This window comes from Chionomys nivalis, chromosome 8 (genome assembly GCF_950005125.1).
Source record: "Chionomys nivalis chromosome 8, mChiNiv1.1, whole genome shotgun sequence".
Classification (NCBI taxonomy): domain Eukaryota; kingdom Metazoa; phylum Chordata; class Mammalia; order Rodentia; family Cricetidae; genus Chionomys; species Chionomys nivalis.
Window position 1 is genome coordinate 34,388,624 of NC_080093.1, and position 19,984 is coordinate 34,408,607.

General features: G+C 46.1%; 1 protein-coding gene across 1 annotated transcript in view; it reads left to right on the forward strand.

Moving 5' to 3' along the window:
* Positions 1–18,989, forward strand: part of Entrep1 (endosomal transmembrane epsin interactor 1) — a 63,339-nt gene extending 44,350 nt beyond the window's left edge. Inside the window, exons 4-11 of the mRNA XM_057779901.1 lie at positions 2,293–2,421; positions 4,324–4,431; positions 4,722–4,855; positions 10,603–10,732; positions 10,858–10,936; positions 12,308–12,460; positions 14,861–15,153; positions 18,138–18,989. Coding sequence (XP_057635884.1) covers positions 2,293–2,421; positions 4,324–4,431; positions 4,722–4,855; positions 10,603–10,732; positions 10,858–10,936; positions 12,308–12,460; positions 14,861–15,153; positions 18,138–18,344 — 1,233 coding nt within the window. The 3' untranslated portion in view covers positions 18,345–18,989. The remainder of the gene's footprint in view (positions 1–2,292; positions 2,422–4,323; positions 4,432–4,721; positions 4,856–10,602; positions 10,733–10,857; positions 10,937–12,307; positions 12,461–14,860; positions 15,154–18,137) is intronic.
* The last annotated feature ends 995 nt before the right edge of the window (positions 18,990–19,984 follow it).

Sequence of the window (19,984 nt, forward strand, 5' to 3'; positions counted from 1 at the left end):
GTGGCAATCAGTTCGGTTCCCACGAGGGGGAAGCAGAATAAATTAGTTGTCATCTGCAGGAGGATTGACTTGTCACTACCCAGTACGGTGGTTGATGCTGACTTAGGCTTCACAACTTTATGTGAGGCAGGAGGGGGACAAAGGGATGCCGAGAGGTGGGAGGGCTGCCCTGTCTGTGGAGCCTAGCTTAGAAAGAGAGCCTGTTGGAGTGGCCGTGGTCCTTTTCACTTAGAGGGTGAGAAACTAATGTTGATGTCGACAGTGGGACTTCTCCAAACATTGAGACAGTGGTGGGGAAATTCTAATACAGACAGCCCTGTGTCTCTGTGTGGGTCCTCAGGTGTGGGGATGTTGCTGAAGTTGTGGTGTCAGTAGGCAAAACGTGAGGGACCGAGTTATGGGAATGCACTGTAGAGATAATCAGAGAGCCCATCAAGTGACTGTCATTCTTTGTATCAGAGACAGAATGTATATAAAAACCCGATATAATAATGTATCCTTTTAAACATTGTTTTATGAGGAAGCATAAAAATGTTAGAATCCATGGAGGTCTAGACAGGGTCATACTAATCTATAGGAGCAAAAAGAATGGTGGTTGTCCCTGGAGAGGAAGCGGCCAGAGGCTGATGGAGCAGGGCCATGAAGGATGCTCTTGGATATGATGGTAACAGCTGGTGCTGAGAAGCCCCTGGGTTGCATGAGTATACTGCTGAAATTTCTCAAATGATATACTTACTATTTGTGTATATGTGGTTTTTTAATTTTTTTTTTTTTTGGTTTCGTTTGTTTTTTCGAGACAGTGTTTATCTTTGTAGCCCTGGCTGTCCTGGAACTCACTCTGTAGACCAGACTGCCTTTGCGGAGATCTACCTGCCTTTGAGACCAAATTCATGCACACCCCTCCAGTTTAGTTTATATATAATATACAATTTTTACCTCAGAAGAGAAAATAAACTATACTAGCTGATTCCCCCAAATGGTGCATACTCCAGGAGTGGGAATTTTTTTCCTTTAGTTTCCTACTGAATTTCAATATGAAGAACCATTTTTTTTTCTTATTTTTGCCAAACTACGAAACTCAGTACTGCAACTAGAGGTGAAGAACATCAGTTCAGTTAGAAAAATAGCCTCCCTCTCTTTAACAGTTAAGACTCACTGTACAGTCCTTGAGGATTCCTGAGGAGTTTGCAGTGAATTGAGAGATGCCAAATTACCAATTAGTAAATGAGCTATAACCTTCCCTTCCAGGAAGAAGGTAAGCAACGCCAGCTTCACCTGATCAGACTGCAGACCAAGAAAGAAAGATTGCCTCTGTCCTCTAGTTTTGGGTTTTATTTATACAAGCCAGGAGTTATGTATTTTCTCAGCTTGCTTAAGAATAACTTGGAAGTAGCCAAAAGTTTGCAGAACACCTTACTAAGAGTGTACAAGGTTACTCCTCGATTTTCACTGCACTGAAAACCTATGCCTGCACTGAGAATGAGCAGGGGGCGGGGGGTCATTCTACATGGTCCAGGACTACGGTTCACAGAATTCACCCTGTTTTTCTTACCATTGAGATAGATTGGGATTCTCTTCCCTTCTTGAAATCAAAATCGAGCATGTGATTCCTTAGGCCACAAAGTTATGAGTTAAAGTGGCAGGCAACACTAACTCTGACTACTCTGATTAGTAAAATTATAGGCTACTCAATTTTGTTTGCATTTCGGATGAACTGCTAGTGACTTTTGTTACTGTCAGCACACATTCTTTTATTTTAGACAACTGTTTGAACTCACATTGGACGCCCTACATTTTATCTGACATTCCTGCTTTAAGTGTCGTTTACTTTGTGCTCCCTGTCCCTTAGATATGCCACTCGTGCCACAGCGCTGAGATGGTGGATGTTTCACAACTCTGAGTCCCCAAAGGAATGTGACAAACAGTGCCCCATGTTGGCCTGCCTTGTAGCATATAGAAGAAATGAATTTTGGGGCTGGAGAGATGGATCAGCCGTTAAGAGCATGTCTTCCCCTTCTGGAAGACCCAAATTCATCTCCTAGCACCCACTTCGGGTGGCTTACAACTTTTTGTCACTTCAGTTCCTAGGGATCCAGTGCCTCTTTTGGCCTTTTTGTTTGTTTGTTTGACATTGCACGTGTGCACACACATACACATTCAATTAAAAATAAAATAAACCTTGACTGATGCCATACACATCACATCCTGTATGACATATGCCGTATGATGTAGCAAGAGGGTCCTCCCCCCTGCCCCCCATAATAGAATCATTGTTCTGCATCTTTCCTTCAGGTGGACTTAGGAGAAGGCAAGATCTGCTTCTGTTGTGAAGAATTTCAACCAGCCAAATGCACAGACAAGGAAAATGCCTTGAAACTCTTTCCAGTTCAGCCTTGCAATGCTGTCCACCTTCTGCTTAAGGTATGCCCGGCAGCTCACAGGCATCACCAAGACATGCACCCGGGAGGGGCCTGGGGGGAAGCATGGGGGGTAGGGCAAGAAGGCTCTTTGAGATATTCCCTTTCAGCGATGGCTTTCTAATAGTCACACTGCTAAAAGCAAGTTTGAGCAGCCCCTCACTAACCACCCACAGTCAGAATGGAGTGAAGAGAAGGCCACAGATTGCATCTTAGTATGGAGAGATTTCAGTGCATTAGAGAATATAAACTTGTAAAAAAATTGTAAAGAAGTCTAAGTGTCCATAGGTGTGTGTTTATACGCACATCCGAGGCGTAACTCTCGGGAAAGCCTAGTTGCACACCCACTTGGCATTGTTGTTCCTTTGTAAGGAGTTGCGTGAACTTGTTGAATGCTGATGTTTTAGGACACTAGACAAAGGATCAGCCAGAAAATACAGGAGACACTTGAGATCTTTGTCTCTTTAATAACTAAAAGAAATTTAGGAAAACACGCAAAAGACTTGGGTCAAAAAGAAATGCAAAATCAGCTTTTAGGATGGAGCCGGACAACTGTAGCCTGACTGCAGTGGGTGGCAAAATCATCTGGTGACCTCTTAACTGTGGGTTAGTCAGCCACCACTGACTCTCTTTAGAGCTTTGGTTTTGGTGAGGAGGAGGAAGAGAAGGGAGGGAGGAAGCAGAGAGAGAACTCTTCAGAGCTGCCAGCTCTGTACAGTACAGGACTTACAAAATGACCCGCTTGCTTTGGCTTCTGCATATTTGGCAGCTGAGTCATCTGGAGCGTTCTAAGCCTGGCATAGCTGGGGAAAGCCCCTGAAGGAGCCGGGGCTGTAGCCACAGCAACTTTCAGTGTTGCCTTTGCTGCTATTTTGAGGAAAGAAGTCCTGTTTACTTGCTGGCTGCCCCTGGTTCCCGAGGTGTGTAGCTGGGTGCCTCAGAGGGGCATCACTGCCTGTGGCTCCCAAAGTAGAAGCAGTGGCCTCACATTAAGTGGATTGCGTCCTGCCAGGAAGTGCTGGGGTGGGGTGGGGTGGGGCAGGGCACCAGTCACAGAAGATTCTCACTGTTCTTCTGGAAGGAACATTTCTAGATAGCCTTCAGACGCTTATAACTGGTCCCTCTGGGTCCCTGGGAGACTGGCGCCAGCACCCCTGAGGAGACTGAACTCTGTCACACCCAAGCCCCTTCCATAAAATGGCATAGGTTTGCACATAACCTGCACAGGCGTCTGCATGCTCGAGCCATTGTTAGAGGCAGGACCTACTGCGAAGTATTTTACAAACAGTTGTTATATCATTTAAGAAAAAATGACACAAAATGGATCTGTGCATGTTCAGCACAGCCTTGTTCTTTTTTGAGCATTTTCCATTTGGGGTTCATTGAATTTGTGAGGTGAACCTCGTAAATGTGAAGGTCTGACTGCCCTGTATGTAACACTAGGCCTTTGTGAGACAGGGAACTTCTGGTGTGTGTGTGTTTTAGGTTACTTATTTTTTTGAATTGGAGTCTGACCTGGAACTCAGATCCTGATCGTCCTGCCTCAAGCCTTCAGGGTGCTGGGATTACAGGTGTTTCTCACTGTATCCAGTCTAGGTTGGTTTTGGTTTTGTTTATTTGTATAGGCAGTCTTACTCTATTTGTATTGCCCAGTCTGGGTTTGAACTCATGATTCTCTTCCCTTAGTCTTCAAAGTAGCTGGAACTACATAAGTTTTAAAATGAAGCAGTAACCTCCATTCTGGCAGAGGGTTACACTAGCCAGCATTTACATCAGCACTTCCACAAGCCAGATGCTGCCTAACTCCCTGGTATCTATCGTCTGCTTGGAAGCTTGCCAGCTTGGGCAGCGCTGTTATTGGTATGATTTTATACTACTCTCTGATCAGTGGTCTTGTTGTTTCTAGAAAGTTCTGTTCGCCCTGTGTGCCTTGAACGCCCTGACCACCACAGTGTGTTTGGTGGCTGCGGCACTGCGCTACCTCCAGATCTTCGCCAGCAGAAGGCCGTGTATTGTAAGTGTGTGGGAGTGCTGGGCGGTGTCTCGGCCCAGCTGTCCATCCCTACTGTGTGAGGAAACACTGTGTGGTGTCTTGACCCAGCTGTCAATCCCTGTTGTGTGTGAAAGTGCTGTGTGGTGTCTCGGCCCAGCTGTCCATCCCTACTGTGTGTGGAAGCGCTGTGTGGTGTCTTGGTCCAGCTGTCCACCCCTAATGCATGTGGAAGCTCTATGTGGTGTCTTGGCCTCGCTGTCCATCCCTGCTGTGCGATCCATTGCTTTTCTCCTGACATGCTCTTTAAATAGGATGAATCCCAGATGTCTGCAGAAGAAGTGGAAGAGCACGGACGGATCCCAGACCCAGATGACTTCGTGCCACCCGTGCCTCCCCCATCCTACTTTGCCACATTTTACTCCTGCACACCGCGGCTGAACCGCAGGTACCATTCCTAAGCCCGGTGGGGTCTCTGTGGTACGGTCCGCATTCAGACTTGTGTGGTCTCCTGAATGCTCAGTCTGAGCTCCACTTTTTCTCTAAAAGCCAGACAGATTGTCCTGGCGGGTTGTTCTCTTCCCTTTTGTTTCTCTCTGATAAGCCAGAGGACTCCAAAGATAAGTCCAACCTTGACCCAGAGATATACTTTTTCAATTTCCATTAGCTTCCTAGGGAAAACGGACACCCAGGGAGATAACAGCTGTAATTTGACATGATTGAGAATTTCTGTTGCCCTGGAAATGTGCCCAGTTAGGTAAAATCGATGTTTCATTATAACACCATCAGCAGGTCCCAACAGTCATGAAATTCTTTGCAGGCACTAAGAAAAAAAATATTAATTGCATCTCCCTGGCTTAGAAAAAAAATGGATACCATTTTCAAATTCCAGCTCAAATTTTGACTGCTTTCTTAAATCTATTTCTAGAATGAAATATGCATTTGTCTGGTTGTTAGTGATTTTTAGAGTTGGACCTTTAAAGAATAATCTCATTTATTCATTCCTCAAACACTATCAATCTTCTACTGCTTGCTTAGTGCCATGCTGGATTATAGAATGAGTCAGACCCATTTCCTTTGCTTCCAGGACAGGAGCTCAGTCTAGATCACTAATGCGACTGATGGGACCACAGTACTTAGTGCCTAGAGGTTTCCCAAAACCAGAATAACCAACTGGGTTGTTGTAATATGAGTGGCGGGGCTGTGTCCCGGCACCCGGCCGCCCGCATGGCTTTACCTGAAATAATTTTACAGAAACTGTATTCTTTTAAACATTGTCTGGCCCATTAGTTCCAGTCTCTTATTGGTTAGCTCTTACATATTGATCTAACCCATTTTTAATATTTTGTGTAGCTCCATGAGCTGGCTTACCAGGGAAGATCTTAACCTGCGTCTGTCTGGAGTGGGAGAATCATGGCGACTCACTCACTCGGCTTTTTTTTTTTAGTATTTTGTCTGTTTACTCCACCCACCTAAGGGCTGGCCTATAAATGGGCCAAGGCAGTTTTTTTATTAAATGAAAGTAACTCCTCCATCACTGGGTTACCAAGTCAGCACTGGTATCCCTAGAAAACTGACCTTATGCTGAGTTTAAAGGTTAAATCCTAAAGAAAAAGAGTCTACAGGAAAAATTAACATCTTTAGTTTGATATTTGGGGATCAGGCATGTGTATTTTTGAGTATCTATAGTACAGTTAGAGTTGAGGACAGCTATGGATGCATTTGAAATAGGTCCCCTTCTAGGCATTGCTAATGTTCTTTGAGTCTCACCTTGCCCCTCTGGAACACCTGCCAGAGACAGAGATGGTCATGAAGCCGGGGGAGGGGCTATCAGCTGGGTGGACAGATGTCCAATGTTGGGTCTAGAAGAGCAAGTCTTTTTTAAAAAAAATTTATTATGTATATAATATTCTGTCTGTGTGTATGCCTGCAGGCCAGAAGAGAACACCCAGACCCCATTATAGGTGGTTGTAAGCCACCATGTGGTTGCTGGGAATTGAACTCAGGACCTTTGGAAGAGGAGGCAATGCTCTTAACCTCTGAGCCATCTCTCTAGCCCCAAGAGCAAGTCTTTTGTTTGGAGAGTGGCCTGATGGCATTGCAGAGCATGAGGGGCCAGGCTGGGATGATTCTGATTATTTCAGAAAATAAGAGGAGAACTGCAGATGTCAAAGAGGGACAGCAATAAAACACATGCTCTCTGTGGTCCATCTCTGGTTTTAGGACCTCCCAAGCTGATTCTTCTAGGGCTGAGTTACAAAGGAAATATCAATCTTGTTTGTTTCTACTTTCGTCAGTGTTCTATTGTTGTGAAGAAACACCATGACCACGGCAACTCTTATAAAGGAAAGCATTTAATTGGGGCTGGCTTACAGTTCCAGAGGTTCAGTCCATCATCATCATTGTGGGAAGTCTGGTGGCAGGCAGATAGACATGGTGCTGGAGAGGTATGAGGGTTCTACATCTGGATCTGTAGTCGTCAGGAAGAGAGAAAGCCACTGGGCCTCACTTGGGCCCTTGAAATCTTAAAGTGCAACCTCAATGACACTTCCTCCAACAAGACTACACCTACTCCAAAAAGGCCACACCTCCTAATCCCTCTCAAGTAGTGCCAGTCCCTGAGGAATAAGCATTTTTGAGCCTATGGGGGCCATTCCTAGCCAAACCACCATGGTCCCCATGAACTCTTATTTGCCCAAGCGATGTAAGGTAAGAAGTGGCTTCCCTGGAGAGAGACTTTTTTTCGGTACTGACTTTGAGGTGTGGTCCATCAAAATGCAGCATCAGTGGTCATCATAACCATCATAAGAGTCATTTGTTTGGTGATCACATTGTGTAAAATGCCCTCCCCAACTTCTGGGTTTTCCTCTGGAAGAGATTCTGTGGTAGTTTAGCATCTAAGGTGAAAGCCTGCTCTCCTGACCTTTTGGTCCCTGGAGATCCTGTGCCTTACCTCTGTAGATACAATGGTAGCCAATGTATCTTTACCTCTGTGGATGCAATGGTAGTCACTGGGTTGGGAATGCCAAAACCTGTCATAACAGACAGGACAGTGTTTGGGGTAGTCACACTACAGGCAAGGGGTGTAGCAGTCCTCTGCCTTTGCTGAAGGGGCAAAGGCAGGGGTTTATAAGTGCTAGAACTATGATGCTAGGAGTCGTGCTCATTAAAGGCGGAAGACTGGCCCACCCTCTAGGGAGAAAGTAGGCCTCCTTGATTCAAACAGCTAGGCTTCCTCCACTAAATCTAGGAAGGGTCTAGTTTCCTGGACCACTCAGCAGTTGGAGTCTTAAACGCATGAGCTGGATGGGAGAGTTGGGATGAAATCCATGCCCGAGTCCTTGTCCCAGGAGAATGCCCACTCATGACAATACCCTCCAGCCAGCCCAGGAAGAGTCTTTCATGGGACTCCTTTGTAAACATCCACCCTGGGAACTTCCCAAGTTAGGTGCCAATAGAAAATCTTAACTTTTCCCTTACAGGGCAGCATAAATGGGCACAAGGAATAAAATGAATTTTAAATCCAGTTGCTGTCTCTCCTCCTCAATATCAGTCTCTCAAGTGCACCTGGCCTTAAGTCTTTCTTTTCACCAACTTCCATAAGGTTCCCTTTCTTTTTTTCATATTCCAAGAGCAGACATTGTTATGGGTGGATTGTTTGTTTACATTCTCTAATACAGCTTGAGTACTCTGTTTTTGCTTTTTTTTAAAAAAACCTTTTTATACTTTTTAATTACTTCAAAAATTCAGTTCCCTGTTTTCTAGTATCTTTTCTTCTTTTGATTATTTGCTGTAACTATTGGCAGGGAATCTAATGAGTTTTGTTTTTGTTTTTTATTTTTGCTGTCAAGGGTCCCTCAACTACAGGAAAAGCAACAGACAACTGTGTGTGTGTTGGGCAGCAGGGGGCGGGGGTCTCTGCAAATACCACGGCAAGGAGAATGTTGATCCATGTGGGGCAAGAAGGAAGTCCATTCAGCATGACTCAGTAGCCAGTGTTGGTTCCAACTTCTAGAGTCTAACCCTGGGCTGTGTATTTTAGGCATATTGAAGTTAGTACAATCTGGAAAACGTTTCCTGGTGTAACACAATCTTGTGTGCACAGTAGAGATTAAGGTATAATTACATCAAAACTCTTTCAAAGTACAGTCAGCTCTTCCCTAAATGGTTTTTTTTTTAAAGTTTTATGTATTTTATGTATGTAAGTGCTCTGTCTGCATGTATGTCTGCATGCTAGAAACGGGCATTGGATCTCTTTATAGATGATTGTGAGACTCCATGTGATTGCTGGAGATTGAATTGAGGATCTCTTGAAGAACACCTAGTTCTCTTAGCCAGAGTCATCTATCCAGCCCCTAGATGGGTTCTATAGATAGAGCAAATGATCTGATGTGGTCTCTGTCATATAGATAGTGTAGAGGTCACCCAGGCTATTGTGGTGGTTTGACTAGGAATGGCTCCCACAGACTCATATGTTTGAATGCTTGGCCCATAGGGAATGGCACTAATAGGAGGTGTGGCCTTGTTGGAATAAGTAAGTGTGTCACTGTAAGGTGAGCTTTGAGGCCTTATATGCTTTAACTATGCCCGGCGGTTTCCTTCTGCTGCCTGCAGATCAAGACGTAGAACTCTCAGCTCCTTCTCTAGCACTGAGTCTGCCTGCATGCCACCATGCTTCTGCCATGATGATAATAGACTGAACCTCTGAAACTGTACGCCAGCCCCAGTTAGAGAGTTGTCGTGGTGTCTCTTCACAGCAATAAAACCCTGACTAAGGAAGCTATTAGCATCTCCAGTCTTGTTTGTAAGAGTCTGGGGGAGGCAGATGTGGCCGTGGTCATACAGATAGCACAGAGGTCACCAAGGCTTTTAACCACCTCCTTTCACTGGTCATACATCTCTTCCTTTAAAGAGACAACCCTGCATGTTTAACATTTCTGGGTTTTCTAGAGCTTGTCTGTGAGCGCAGGGACCTTGTGCCCTCTACAAACATCAAAGAGACTATTCCTTAAGAAGTAATTAAAGGGAAAAGCACCTAACTTGGCTGGGAGAAAGGCACTGGGAAAGGAACACTGAGTAATTCTATAAAGTGGAGGCATCATACATTTGCCTTGCTACGTGTAGCAGATGCTGCCTCCTAAGGAACCCCACTCATCCCCACTTAGAGAGTGGAAGGGTTGGAGCAAGAGAAGGGTGATGAAGAACCAAGTGAAATAGTTGATGCTGGCAGGATGGGTTGGGGGAGGAAGTGGAGTGCCAGGAGAGATTACCAGGAAACCGGCAGCTGGTTCAGGCGTGTTCACATCACATAGAGTAACTGTCTCAAGTCAGCCTCCATATCCTGGTAACTGTGAGACTCTCAGAGTTTCTCCGCTGCAGTTGTCAGTTCACTATAGCTTTGTTGTTGGGAGTAGGGTGTCCACATTCCAAACGAATGCAGATTTTTGTTTTTTATCAACTCAGCCACATTTGCTAGATCAAGTTCAGAGAGAAAGAAAACGCCAGCCTTAATCAACCTCTTTCATTATCATTCCTATGACTCAGTTTTTAAATTTTACCTAGTCCCTCACACCTGGCACAGAGCATCATTAGCCCGGGAGTGTAGAATACCTCTCTGAGGAAGATGTGGGAGTCACTTCTGTTGGCGCCTGTTTTGGCTTTAAGCTGTGGCATTGCTCAACTTTTGTTTGAAATGAATTCCTCTTAAATAATTAGCAGTGAAGTCCTCTCATGAATCAGACATTAAGGAAACCAAGGCAAGCAGCATTTTCTGTAAACTAATGCAGGAGAGAACCAAGATGTCTCTCATCCTTAGCTGCTTTGACTGCTATGACTCAGTGGTCTTTAGTGTATCCACCGCATTGTGCAATCACTACCTCTTTCTCGTTCTAAGGAAACACCAAACATAAACAGTCATCCCCCAGTCCCTTTCCCCCAGAGCCTGGTGGTCACCCATGCTTTCTGTCGCTATGGACTATTGTTTGTGTTTTCACTGGTGTACTTAAAGAAAGGCATTTGATTTTATACTCTGTCACTTGCCTAAGGACACCCTACAAACAACTTGGATGACTAGTCCTCTTCTGGACTGAGCCACTGTGAGTGGTTTTCCTCCCAGCCCAGAGGCAAAGGCAGAAGATCCAGTTGTAGGGGCCCGTATGCAGAGCGCGCCTCCTGATGCCCAGGTGCTTTCTCTAGGATGGTTGGTCCTGATGTCATCCCACTGCCGCATATCTATGGAGCACGGATCAAGGGTGTGGAAGTGTTCTGTCCTCTGGATCCCCCACCTCCGTATGAAGCTGTGGTGAGCCAGATAGACCAGGAGCAGGTATGTCCAGAGGAAACAGGTGCCCTTCCATCATCTGAGCAGTTTACTGGGGTCCTCTGAGCAGTGACTTGAACATCATAAAAAAAAAAAAACCAAAAAACTTTCTCTCTTCCTTTGTGATATAGGAGTCTTCATTCCAAATGCCAGAAGGACCAGAAGCTGCGGCCAGCCCATTCGAGCCAGTTTGCACACAAATAACTCAAGGTAGTGCATGTCTTCACTGCCCCAAGTCATAATTCAATACATTAGACCATTGATTCCATGTTCTGACCAGTGTTTTGATGGAAGTAAGGTATTCTTGGAGCAAATGGTTCAGCCCACATCCTCTTGTCAGGGCCAGAATCCTGTCAACGCTTAGGGCTTAGAAGTAAGACCTAAAATGTGAACGGGAAGAAGAAAAAATATACTAAAATAAAGATAAACACAAAATCTCTTTTATGAATAATCACACTATCCTTAGGAACCCATGGAATAGAGTAGAGGTTAATTTATGATTCCTGTGTTTCCTCATCTATGTTTTTGTTCTGTGGAAACGAGCTGGGCTCCTTCGAAGGAACACGAGTTTCATGCGTTGCAGTGTGTGTTCGCCCTGTCATTTACAGCCAAGGCTTTTACTGCCCAGACAATTAGAATTTTTTAGCCCTGTGGCCCATGCGAGAGTCAATTTACATCTATGCTTGTAATTTAAGGACACTGTTGTCCCAGCTTTCTGTCTTTGGGGAGGTTTTAGATGGCCTAGAGAATTGCTCACTGGCACAAAACTGCAGATGACAATAACTAATGGATCGACTTTGTCATTTCCGATGCAGGCAGCTTCTCAGCAGTGCTCTTGGAGCGTTTTTCTGTTCCCCTCACCCTTGGGAGGGGGCAGACTGGGCCCCTGCCACTGAGCAACAATCCTACCTTAGGAAGAATTACAAAACAGCATTCTCTCACCCTTAAGCATGTTTGTGATTCTTATTTATTTATAAAAGGACTTTTCCGATCAGAACCTCAGCTTTCCAGTTTATGTAGCTGCGTTTCCTGAGCAGGGACCATCCAGATCTAGTGTGGTTTTCTGCTTCATTTTACAGCTGCTGGCTCCTTTGCTGGACTGTCGAGAGTGTCCCAACCTGGGCATGCTCTGGGCCAGGCAGATGGGCATCTGCCAGCTTTGGGTTGCACCCTCCCCACCCATGTAGGTAGCGCCTCCCTGAAGAGCCAGGTGCTGTGAGAAGCTCAGGTGCTCCCGGGGCTGCATCAGGATGCCCCAGTGAGAAAGATTCTGAACACCGCTAGGGAACAAACCAAACTGGTGTGCTTGCATGGCTTCTTAACTTTTCCCTTTGGTCTTATAGTTGTCCTTGTTTGCTTGTTTTAAGTGCGGCAGGGTGATTTGGAGATGAAGGTTTTGCTATGGTGCTGGGAATGAAAAACTGACTGGGCCACCAGCCTAAATAAATGTTATTAATTTTATTACTGTTGCCTTGGCAGGTTTGGGCCCGCAGGTGTTTCCTGGCCAACATTTTGAAGGCTGCAGCTGTTGAAATAATGTGTTTCTTTTATTTTTATTTTTATTTATTTTTTTAAAATCAGGTGGGGTTCTTCCTAACACAGCTGGTGAAGAAAACACACCTGCGCCAACTCCTCTTTCCAACCTGGTGCAACCTCCCAGAAGCCGGCGGGCCCTCCCACCTCTGAGGACAAGGTCGAAGAGCGACCCTTTGCTTCACCAGTCAGAGGAGAGAGGTGATGTCATTCCCCAGGTCCTTGGTAGATAGACTACTGTGTTTATTTGATTGGTGCTAAGTACTGGTCGGAGGGGCCAGGTACAATCAGATGGCTCTTGCTAGCTGAGGCCCTGCAAATTTAAACGGTATCTTGAGGGAGGTGAAGAGGCCACGAGAAAATAAATATTCTACGTTTCACATTTGGAAAATACATGTGGTATGTCTTTAAAATTAGAAAAGAATCATTTCTTTGTGTGTTTCAGGGGAGGGTGGGTGCACTATGGTACCTAGATGGAGGATGGAGAAACAACTTGTATGGGTGAGTCCCTTCTACCACGTGGGTTCTGGGGACTCGGACTGCCCTGTGGGAGGCAAGCGTCTTTAGCTGAGGAGCCATCTTACCAGCCCCAGCACTTTATTTTAGGCTGGTAGAGTGTGTTCCTGAAGTCATTGGCAATAGCATTTGGTTGCACATATTGCTGTGCTGGGCATAACTGCAAGATTATTATGTAAACCATGTCCTGATTGCTAGCTGATGGCAGCCTGCGAGAACCAGTCAAGGGGCATATGTCTTTACTCTTTGGCTCCATGATCTTGTATTAGTTAGCTTTTTTATTTTATTATTATTATTTTGTTTTCTGTTTGAGTAGTCTTAATTATTGAGATCTAACCATGTTTTTAAAACTTTGGATATAGTAAAACATGTTCACACATTTTATCTCCCTCCCTCTTTGTTTTGGGGTTTGCTTGAGTATAGATAGATGTTGAATAATTTGAATTTTCAAAATAATACCGCTGAGCCTTTTTTGAATATATGAATACCTTAATGTCTATAAACACCTCTCATTAGAGAACAGTATATAAAAATAAAGAAAACAAAGGAATAAAGTGAACAGCTTTTGTAAAATTCAGCCAGCAGGGCCTCTTTGGGGAAAGTCTAGCAGTTACTCTCTGCTCTTCGGGAACTCTGTGCAGGTAATTGGACCTCCTCTTACCTTGCTCTCTTGGGTCCTGTCTGGCCCTTGTGGTCTCTCTGTCCCTCTGACAGTGAGTGCCATTTGTCACAGTTCTGGACTGACCATATGGAAGGACACTTCTCTTGTCTCTGCAGCAGCTTCTAGGAGGGAAGGAAGCCCCACCTCCTGAGACTAGCTGTAAGCCCCTGCAAGCCAGTAGGCTTGGCAGCCTGGCCTCTGGTTCCAAACCTCACCTCATTGTGGATCTCCTGTATCCTACCTGGCAAGTTGAGTCTTCAAGCTGCCTGTGTCCCAGCTTCCAGGAGCACTTCACTGTTGGCACAGCAAATGGAGACCTTCCTCGACCCCCTTTGTATTCTGCAGTCCTGTGGAGGAAAGAATATTATTTACTCCTTTGGCTTATTTTGTTGGGGAAGGCACCAAGTTGCCTTCAGTGAGAGAGTGTGAACCCCACTCAGTCCCCCCCACAGCTTTAGCCTGTGTTTCTGGGTGTTTGGAAGACATGTTGTCTATAACATGCACTTGGCAAGCTGGAAGGACAGTTCTACCCCTGGTTCAGAACTCCTGTTACATTTCTCCAGAGGAAAAGGAAGCCTTCCCTTTCCTCCCTCTGCCCTTCCACCCTCTGCTTCCTGCTTCCCTCAGTATCTAAATCCCCACTTATGAGGCCTTTGCAGATCCAACTTGACAGTTGTGTGCGCTGAAGGCTGATGGTGGCTTCTGGACACACGGTGATCAGATCTGAGGATTCGTTTCTTCACCCCATTCACGGTGAAGCAGCTTCCTGCCAGTCTTTATACCTTTATCGATGGAGGCACCTTCGGAAATTAGAACCTGCAGTGGATTTTTAGACCTTCTCTTGCCTTCTGGAGTGATGTAATTTTCTGCACCCACATTTTATGTAATAGCCATAGGTCTGCCTCCTAGCTGTGGTGTGAGCCTCGGTAATAGAAGGCAGTTCAGTGCCCTTGAGGATGTTCAGGACAGAGGTACCGTGGCAGTAAACGTTCTGCCCACCCTACAAGTCTCCCATCACCCCTCCTCTCTTTGACCATTCTGTATCTTCTATATCCCTGACATTCTTTCCTTGGTCCGCCATGTTTCTTCTGCTTGGCCATCCATCCATTTTATCTTCCTGCTGTACCCCATGAAACACACTCCACTGTGGCTTGCACTGTGAATTCTGTGCTGTGTCATCCGTCTTCGCCTTGGGAATGTTTATGTGCCGTGGTCCAGCGTCTCGGGACATAGCTTATTGGAAGTACACTTCACACAATAGGCTTGTGTAGGTTTCATTGTCCTTCCTTTCTTTCCTTCTTCAAGATGAAGGTGAGATGTGCATGCATGATCTCGGATACCTGCTAGATGTCATTGTCTACACTGGGATTTATGGCTAGTGTTCAGAGGGGGCTTGGTAACTTGTTATTTACCTCTGTTCACAGCTGCTCCGGTGCTCAGCTGCGAAGCTGCAACTCAGACAGAAAGGAGGCTGGAGCTGGCTGCGGTGACTCTGAGGAGAGGTGCGCGACCAAGGGCATCACGAAGCAGACCCCGCTCTTTGATAGATTACAGGTCTTACATAGACACCAAACTGCTAGTGGCCAGGTTCCTGGAGCAGTCCTCCTGCAGCATGACTCCGGACATCCATGAACTTGTAGAGAACATAAAATCCGTTCTCAAGTCTGATGAGGAGCACATGGAAGAAGCCATAACAAGTGCCAGTTTCCTAGAACAGGTACTGTTGTGATCAATATCAGGCGTGCCTCCAATAACTGGTGTCTACGGTGGCTGAAGTCCATGATTAGTCTCTCGGGACCTGGGGGTGGGGTTATGTCACAAGAGAGGAAACTACAGAGCTTTCCTTCTGGGCTTTGTCCCTTTCCCGCAGTGTCTTGGCCAAGGGAACAGAACCCCGTTTTCTGGAAGGTGGAACCGTGCCTGGTAGAAAGCAACAGATCTGGGCACTGTGGAGTTCACCCCGTTTATGATTTCCTCAGTGGGGGGCAGCCCAGGATGTGGTGTTCTCTCCGCCCTTAAAGATGATGACAGACTCTCAAGATTGGCAAGGTTCTAACAGCTGTTCATGTGCCTATGAGTTTCTGGGCCAGACAAGTTATCTGACAGGACTTAGAGGAATGAATACCTTTCATTCCATAGATTAAAAAGTAAAAGGCTCCTTAGCTGAAGCCGCCCTGGGAAAAGACAAAACTAAGCATGGATGAACTTCATTTGGGCCTTGGGTTTCCTGTCTATAAAGGGGAGGGTTAGGCGGGGTAGTCTCCAGCCCTGTATCTTCAAGTAAGTGGAATTTCCTCCCAGCAAGAACCATCTCATTACCCCTCTGGGAGCTGCTGTTACCGTTTGGCTATTTACTCATTCTTCTGGGTCAGTGGGGTAGATGCTGTGGACACAGTACACCGCAACGCCCAGTGTTACCTGCTCTGTGCCTTTGCCCTCAGAGCGCCCAACAAACGTGTCTTATGCTGAGTTGGGCTGTTTTTCAGTGTAATCACTCCTTCACCATTCCAGGTGGATTTGAACACTTCACCTCTTTCCTTTCCTTTCTGCTCCTCCTTTCCACTCACTGGCCTCATCCATCCATCCGTCCGTCCGTCCGTCCGTCCGTCCATCCATCCATCCATTTATACATACCAAAATTCAAAGTCAGAGCCTCTCCCAGTCCTCAGGAGTCAATGGGAAAAGAATGATCTGATTAGAGGAGGGGACTTGGCTTCCATACCCTCCTGCAGCTCGCTCTTCAAGAGTGGCCAGTCAGTGGCTCCGGGTCAGGCTGCCATCTCTAAGATGCTCCCACTGTCATTCCTGCCTCTTCCCCTTTGGCATTGTTTCTCGATGGCAGAAAGTCCACCAGGCGCTCTGTCTGCCCTTCTCTTCAGTCTCCATCCCTAACAGTTAGCTCTGGTGTGCAGGAAAACAGGCTCTAGCAGCCTCCTGTTTACTGAATCTTTTGCCGCAGACCAGTTGGAAGTTTGAGTACAGAGGCTATTGTTACAGATTCTGGGTCATCAGCTGAGGGCTTTTGCTTCTGAACCCCACATGGGGTATCAGTGCCACACCCCTCCCCAGTCAAAAGGAGGCAAGGGCAATGAAAGAGTATATTTTCCAATTCTACTCAGCTTTTCACACTTTCTTTAGATCCATTTTATTCACCCCCCAGTTAAAAAAAATAGCACTTGTCTTATAATAGTCAAATTTGATAAAGAGTACAGTCAATTGTCTTCTTAATTAGGAGTCAGGAACAGGCCTTATAGGTGAATATAATTAACAGAGTGTTAGAAAAGTTTAACGTCACAGCTTTTGTGGGTATTAAATGTTTAATGACCTTGAAAAATCAGACTGAGACAGCGTGGCTTTGGGATGCGTGTCCTGTGAGGTTCGTTGGCAGTGAGACTCCTGATTCTCTCCCAAGGCACTAATAGTGTTGCACACCGTAGCGACAAGACAGTTCAATTTTGCACAGATCTGTCAGCTGACCAGTCCTCCCTCATCGGTCCTAGTTGGATGAGAAATAATCTGTATTTCTGCATTTTGGAGAAGTCATGCAGTTATGTGTTTAAAGTTATATGGCACATTAAAGACCGGCTCGGCAATAGAGCCATTCTCCGGCTTTCACAGATAGTGCCCTGCTTTTTATGTTGTTTATCCGAGGGTTACCAGATCCATCTGAAGCATCGCTCATCTTTTAACTGACATTTTATAAACTCTCTACCCGATCCAGACCAGTACTTCTCTGTTGGGACCACCTGCTTCTTGTTAAAAAAATCCCAAGCTTGGAGCTGGGGAGATGGCTCAGTGGGCAGAACTGTTTGCTGTGCGTGCCTGGGGACCAGTGTTTGGATCCTCAATATCTACATAAAAACAAGGCATGGTGGCACCAGCCTGTAACTTTGGCAGATCCTGGGGGCTCGTCGGTTACCCAGTCTAACCAAAATGGCCAGCATCAGGTACAGTGAGAGACTCTCTCCAAAAAATAAAGTGGAGATTGGTAGAGGAAGACACTGAATGTCTCTGTCCTACACACTCAGACTGTACTCCACACATACATGCGCACGCGCGCGCACACACACACACACACACACACACACCAAGCTTCCATGTACACTGTCAGAGTAGGTGGCAGGTGGGACTTGATATTCTGAACAAGCTGCACCACCCACATCCCTCTCTGCAACTAGGAGTCACTGACTTGGAGCACAGCATACTGCAGAAATATCAAGAGAACTATGTTGAAAATAAAACCAGAAAGTAGCATTGAGCCATTATAGATGACTTGTGTACAGCTGAAACAATAAAAAATTAAAATTTCTTCAAAACCTTACCGAAGCCGGGCGGTGGTGGCGCACGCCTTTAATCCCAGCACTTGGGAGGCAGAGGCAGGCGGATCTCTGTGAGTTCGAGACCAGCCTGGTCTACAAGAGCTAGTTCCAGGACAGGCTCCAAAACCACAGAGAAACCCTGTCTCAAAAAACAAAAAAAAATAAATAAATAAATAAAAAAAAAAACCAAAAAAAAAAACAAAACCTTACCGAAGAGGCAAAGTCTAAAACATTTTTAGAATTCTAAGTAGATTCTACTTTGGAAAACACCCCTTTCTGTTCTGAAGCACCTAAGCATTAAAACCCACAGACAGACACAGGGGCTGGGTCAGAAGGTCAGTCCCGTGAGGCTAACCTCTTTCCGTCTCTTCTTTCACCAAAGATAATGGCTCCACCACAGCCCAGCACTTCCCAGGCCCATGTGCTGACCTTGAGGAGACAGCCAGGCCTGCTGCACCTGCGCAGCTGTGGAGACCTGAGCACCTTCTCCCTGGCAGGAAGGCCTAGATCTGAGCGGAGACCCCAGCAGCGAGCAGAAGCTGAGCGGCCACACAGCCTCATAGGCGTCATTCGAGAGACTGTCCTGTGAACTGAGTGACAAGGAAAGCCAGTCCAAAGGAAGGATGGCCTTCCTCAGTGCTGTTTACTGTCTGGGAGCTGAGGGTCCCCCTGGGAACCTGAAAACAGGGGTCCTTGGGAGAATACTTATTCCTGCTCTTTGGCTCCTGTTTTTGCTGACGAGGGCACTGAGGTGAACTCGGGTGAAGTAGGTCCCTTCCTGTCTGTGTGCTCCCAGTTGAAAGTAAAGGCAGGGAGCCTCTGTCTGCTGCATCTTGCATCATCCCCACTGGGGCGTGCACTGGGTGAGCCAAAAGCAGGCTCAAGAGTCTTTGCCTGCCTCACCCCTTATGGCTCTTGTTGTCAAGTTCATTCCCTTGCTGTAAGGGGAGAGCTGCTGGGCTATTTATAGCTGCCTGCAGCCTCTGGCCGCTGGGTGAGAGGAGCTGGCAGGAGACACGATGATTAACCTCATGTGACTGCAATCCTCCAGCCTCCTCTGGGTTACCCTCCAACCCCGTCTTTAGGAAGGATAGGAGACCTACTAAGCGGTGATTTTTCATGAAGGGCATTAAGGGGGAGGGCTATGGTTGATTCCGTTTATTCAGGCTTGCAAACTAGAACACTTAAGGGAGAAGCGAGAATAAAGTGTTGGCTTTGGAACTCTGGGCTCCGTGTGGAGGATTTGTGTGCACTCAGTTGTGCAGGCCTTAACCCATAGAGCAGTGGTTCTCACCCTTCCTAATGCTGCGACCTCTTAACACAGTTCCTCACGTTGTGCTGACCCCCAACCATAACATTATTTCTGTTGCTACTTCATAACTAATTTTGCTACTGTTATGAATTATAATAGAAAAAATATATATATTTTTTGGAGCTAGAGGTTTGTCAAAGTCACGACCCACAGGTTGAGAACCACTGTCTTAGGGGGTTTGGAGTTTGGGGATATGGTGTTCAGAGTGCCCTAAGGCCCACCAAACTAGTTTGATTTCCACGGTACCTGAAAGTCACAGATAACAACACATTCGACAAGCCCTGTGCTGGATTTTAGGCTGAGTGGCGCCGTGGACCTGCATTCTAGTGCGGCCCTGAACAGAAAATCAATAAAGCAATTACTGATAGGATTAGTGCTAAGAAGAGGGGAGTTAGGGGAAACATCTTTGAGGAAATGATATTTGAGCTGGGTCATGACTTTGAGGACCAGGTATTCCTTTGTTCCAGGCAGAGATAGAAGGCCGAGCAGACTAGTGACCACAGATGTGTACCGAAGGATAGTTGGATGGGAGCCCGGCAAGCCGTGTTCTATGCTAACAGTGAGATACCATGGATGTTTCTACCACAAGAAAGAAAAGATTAATCGGATTTTTAAAAGACCACCATGCTACTCGGGGAAATAGTTAATGTGGATAGGAGAGAAAGCAAGGGGCTGGATTAAGGCTGCCTGGGAGGTGCGCACTGGTTCTTATTGGGTTCTACCTCAGTACAGTGATGAGGTTGTTAAATTCTTATTTGATGCTCATGACAGCCTGTTTGGTGGGAGCTGCTACTGTCTCGTCTCCATTTTATAGAATAATAATATTGTGTAGCTTGCCAAGGTCACACAGAAGCCAAGGAGCAGAGCTGACATTCACACGAAGGTGGTCAAACTCAGCAACCTGTTCCTGTCTCCAC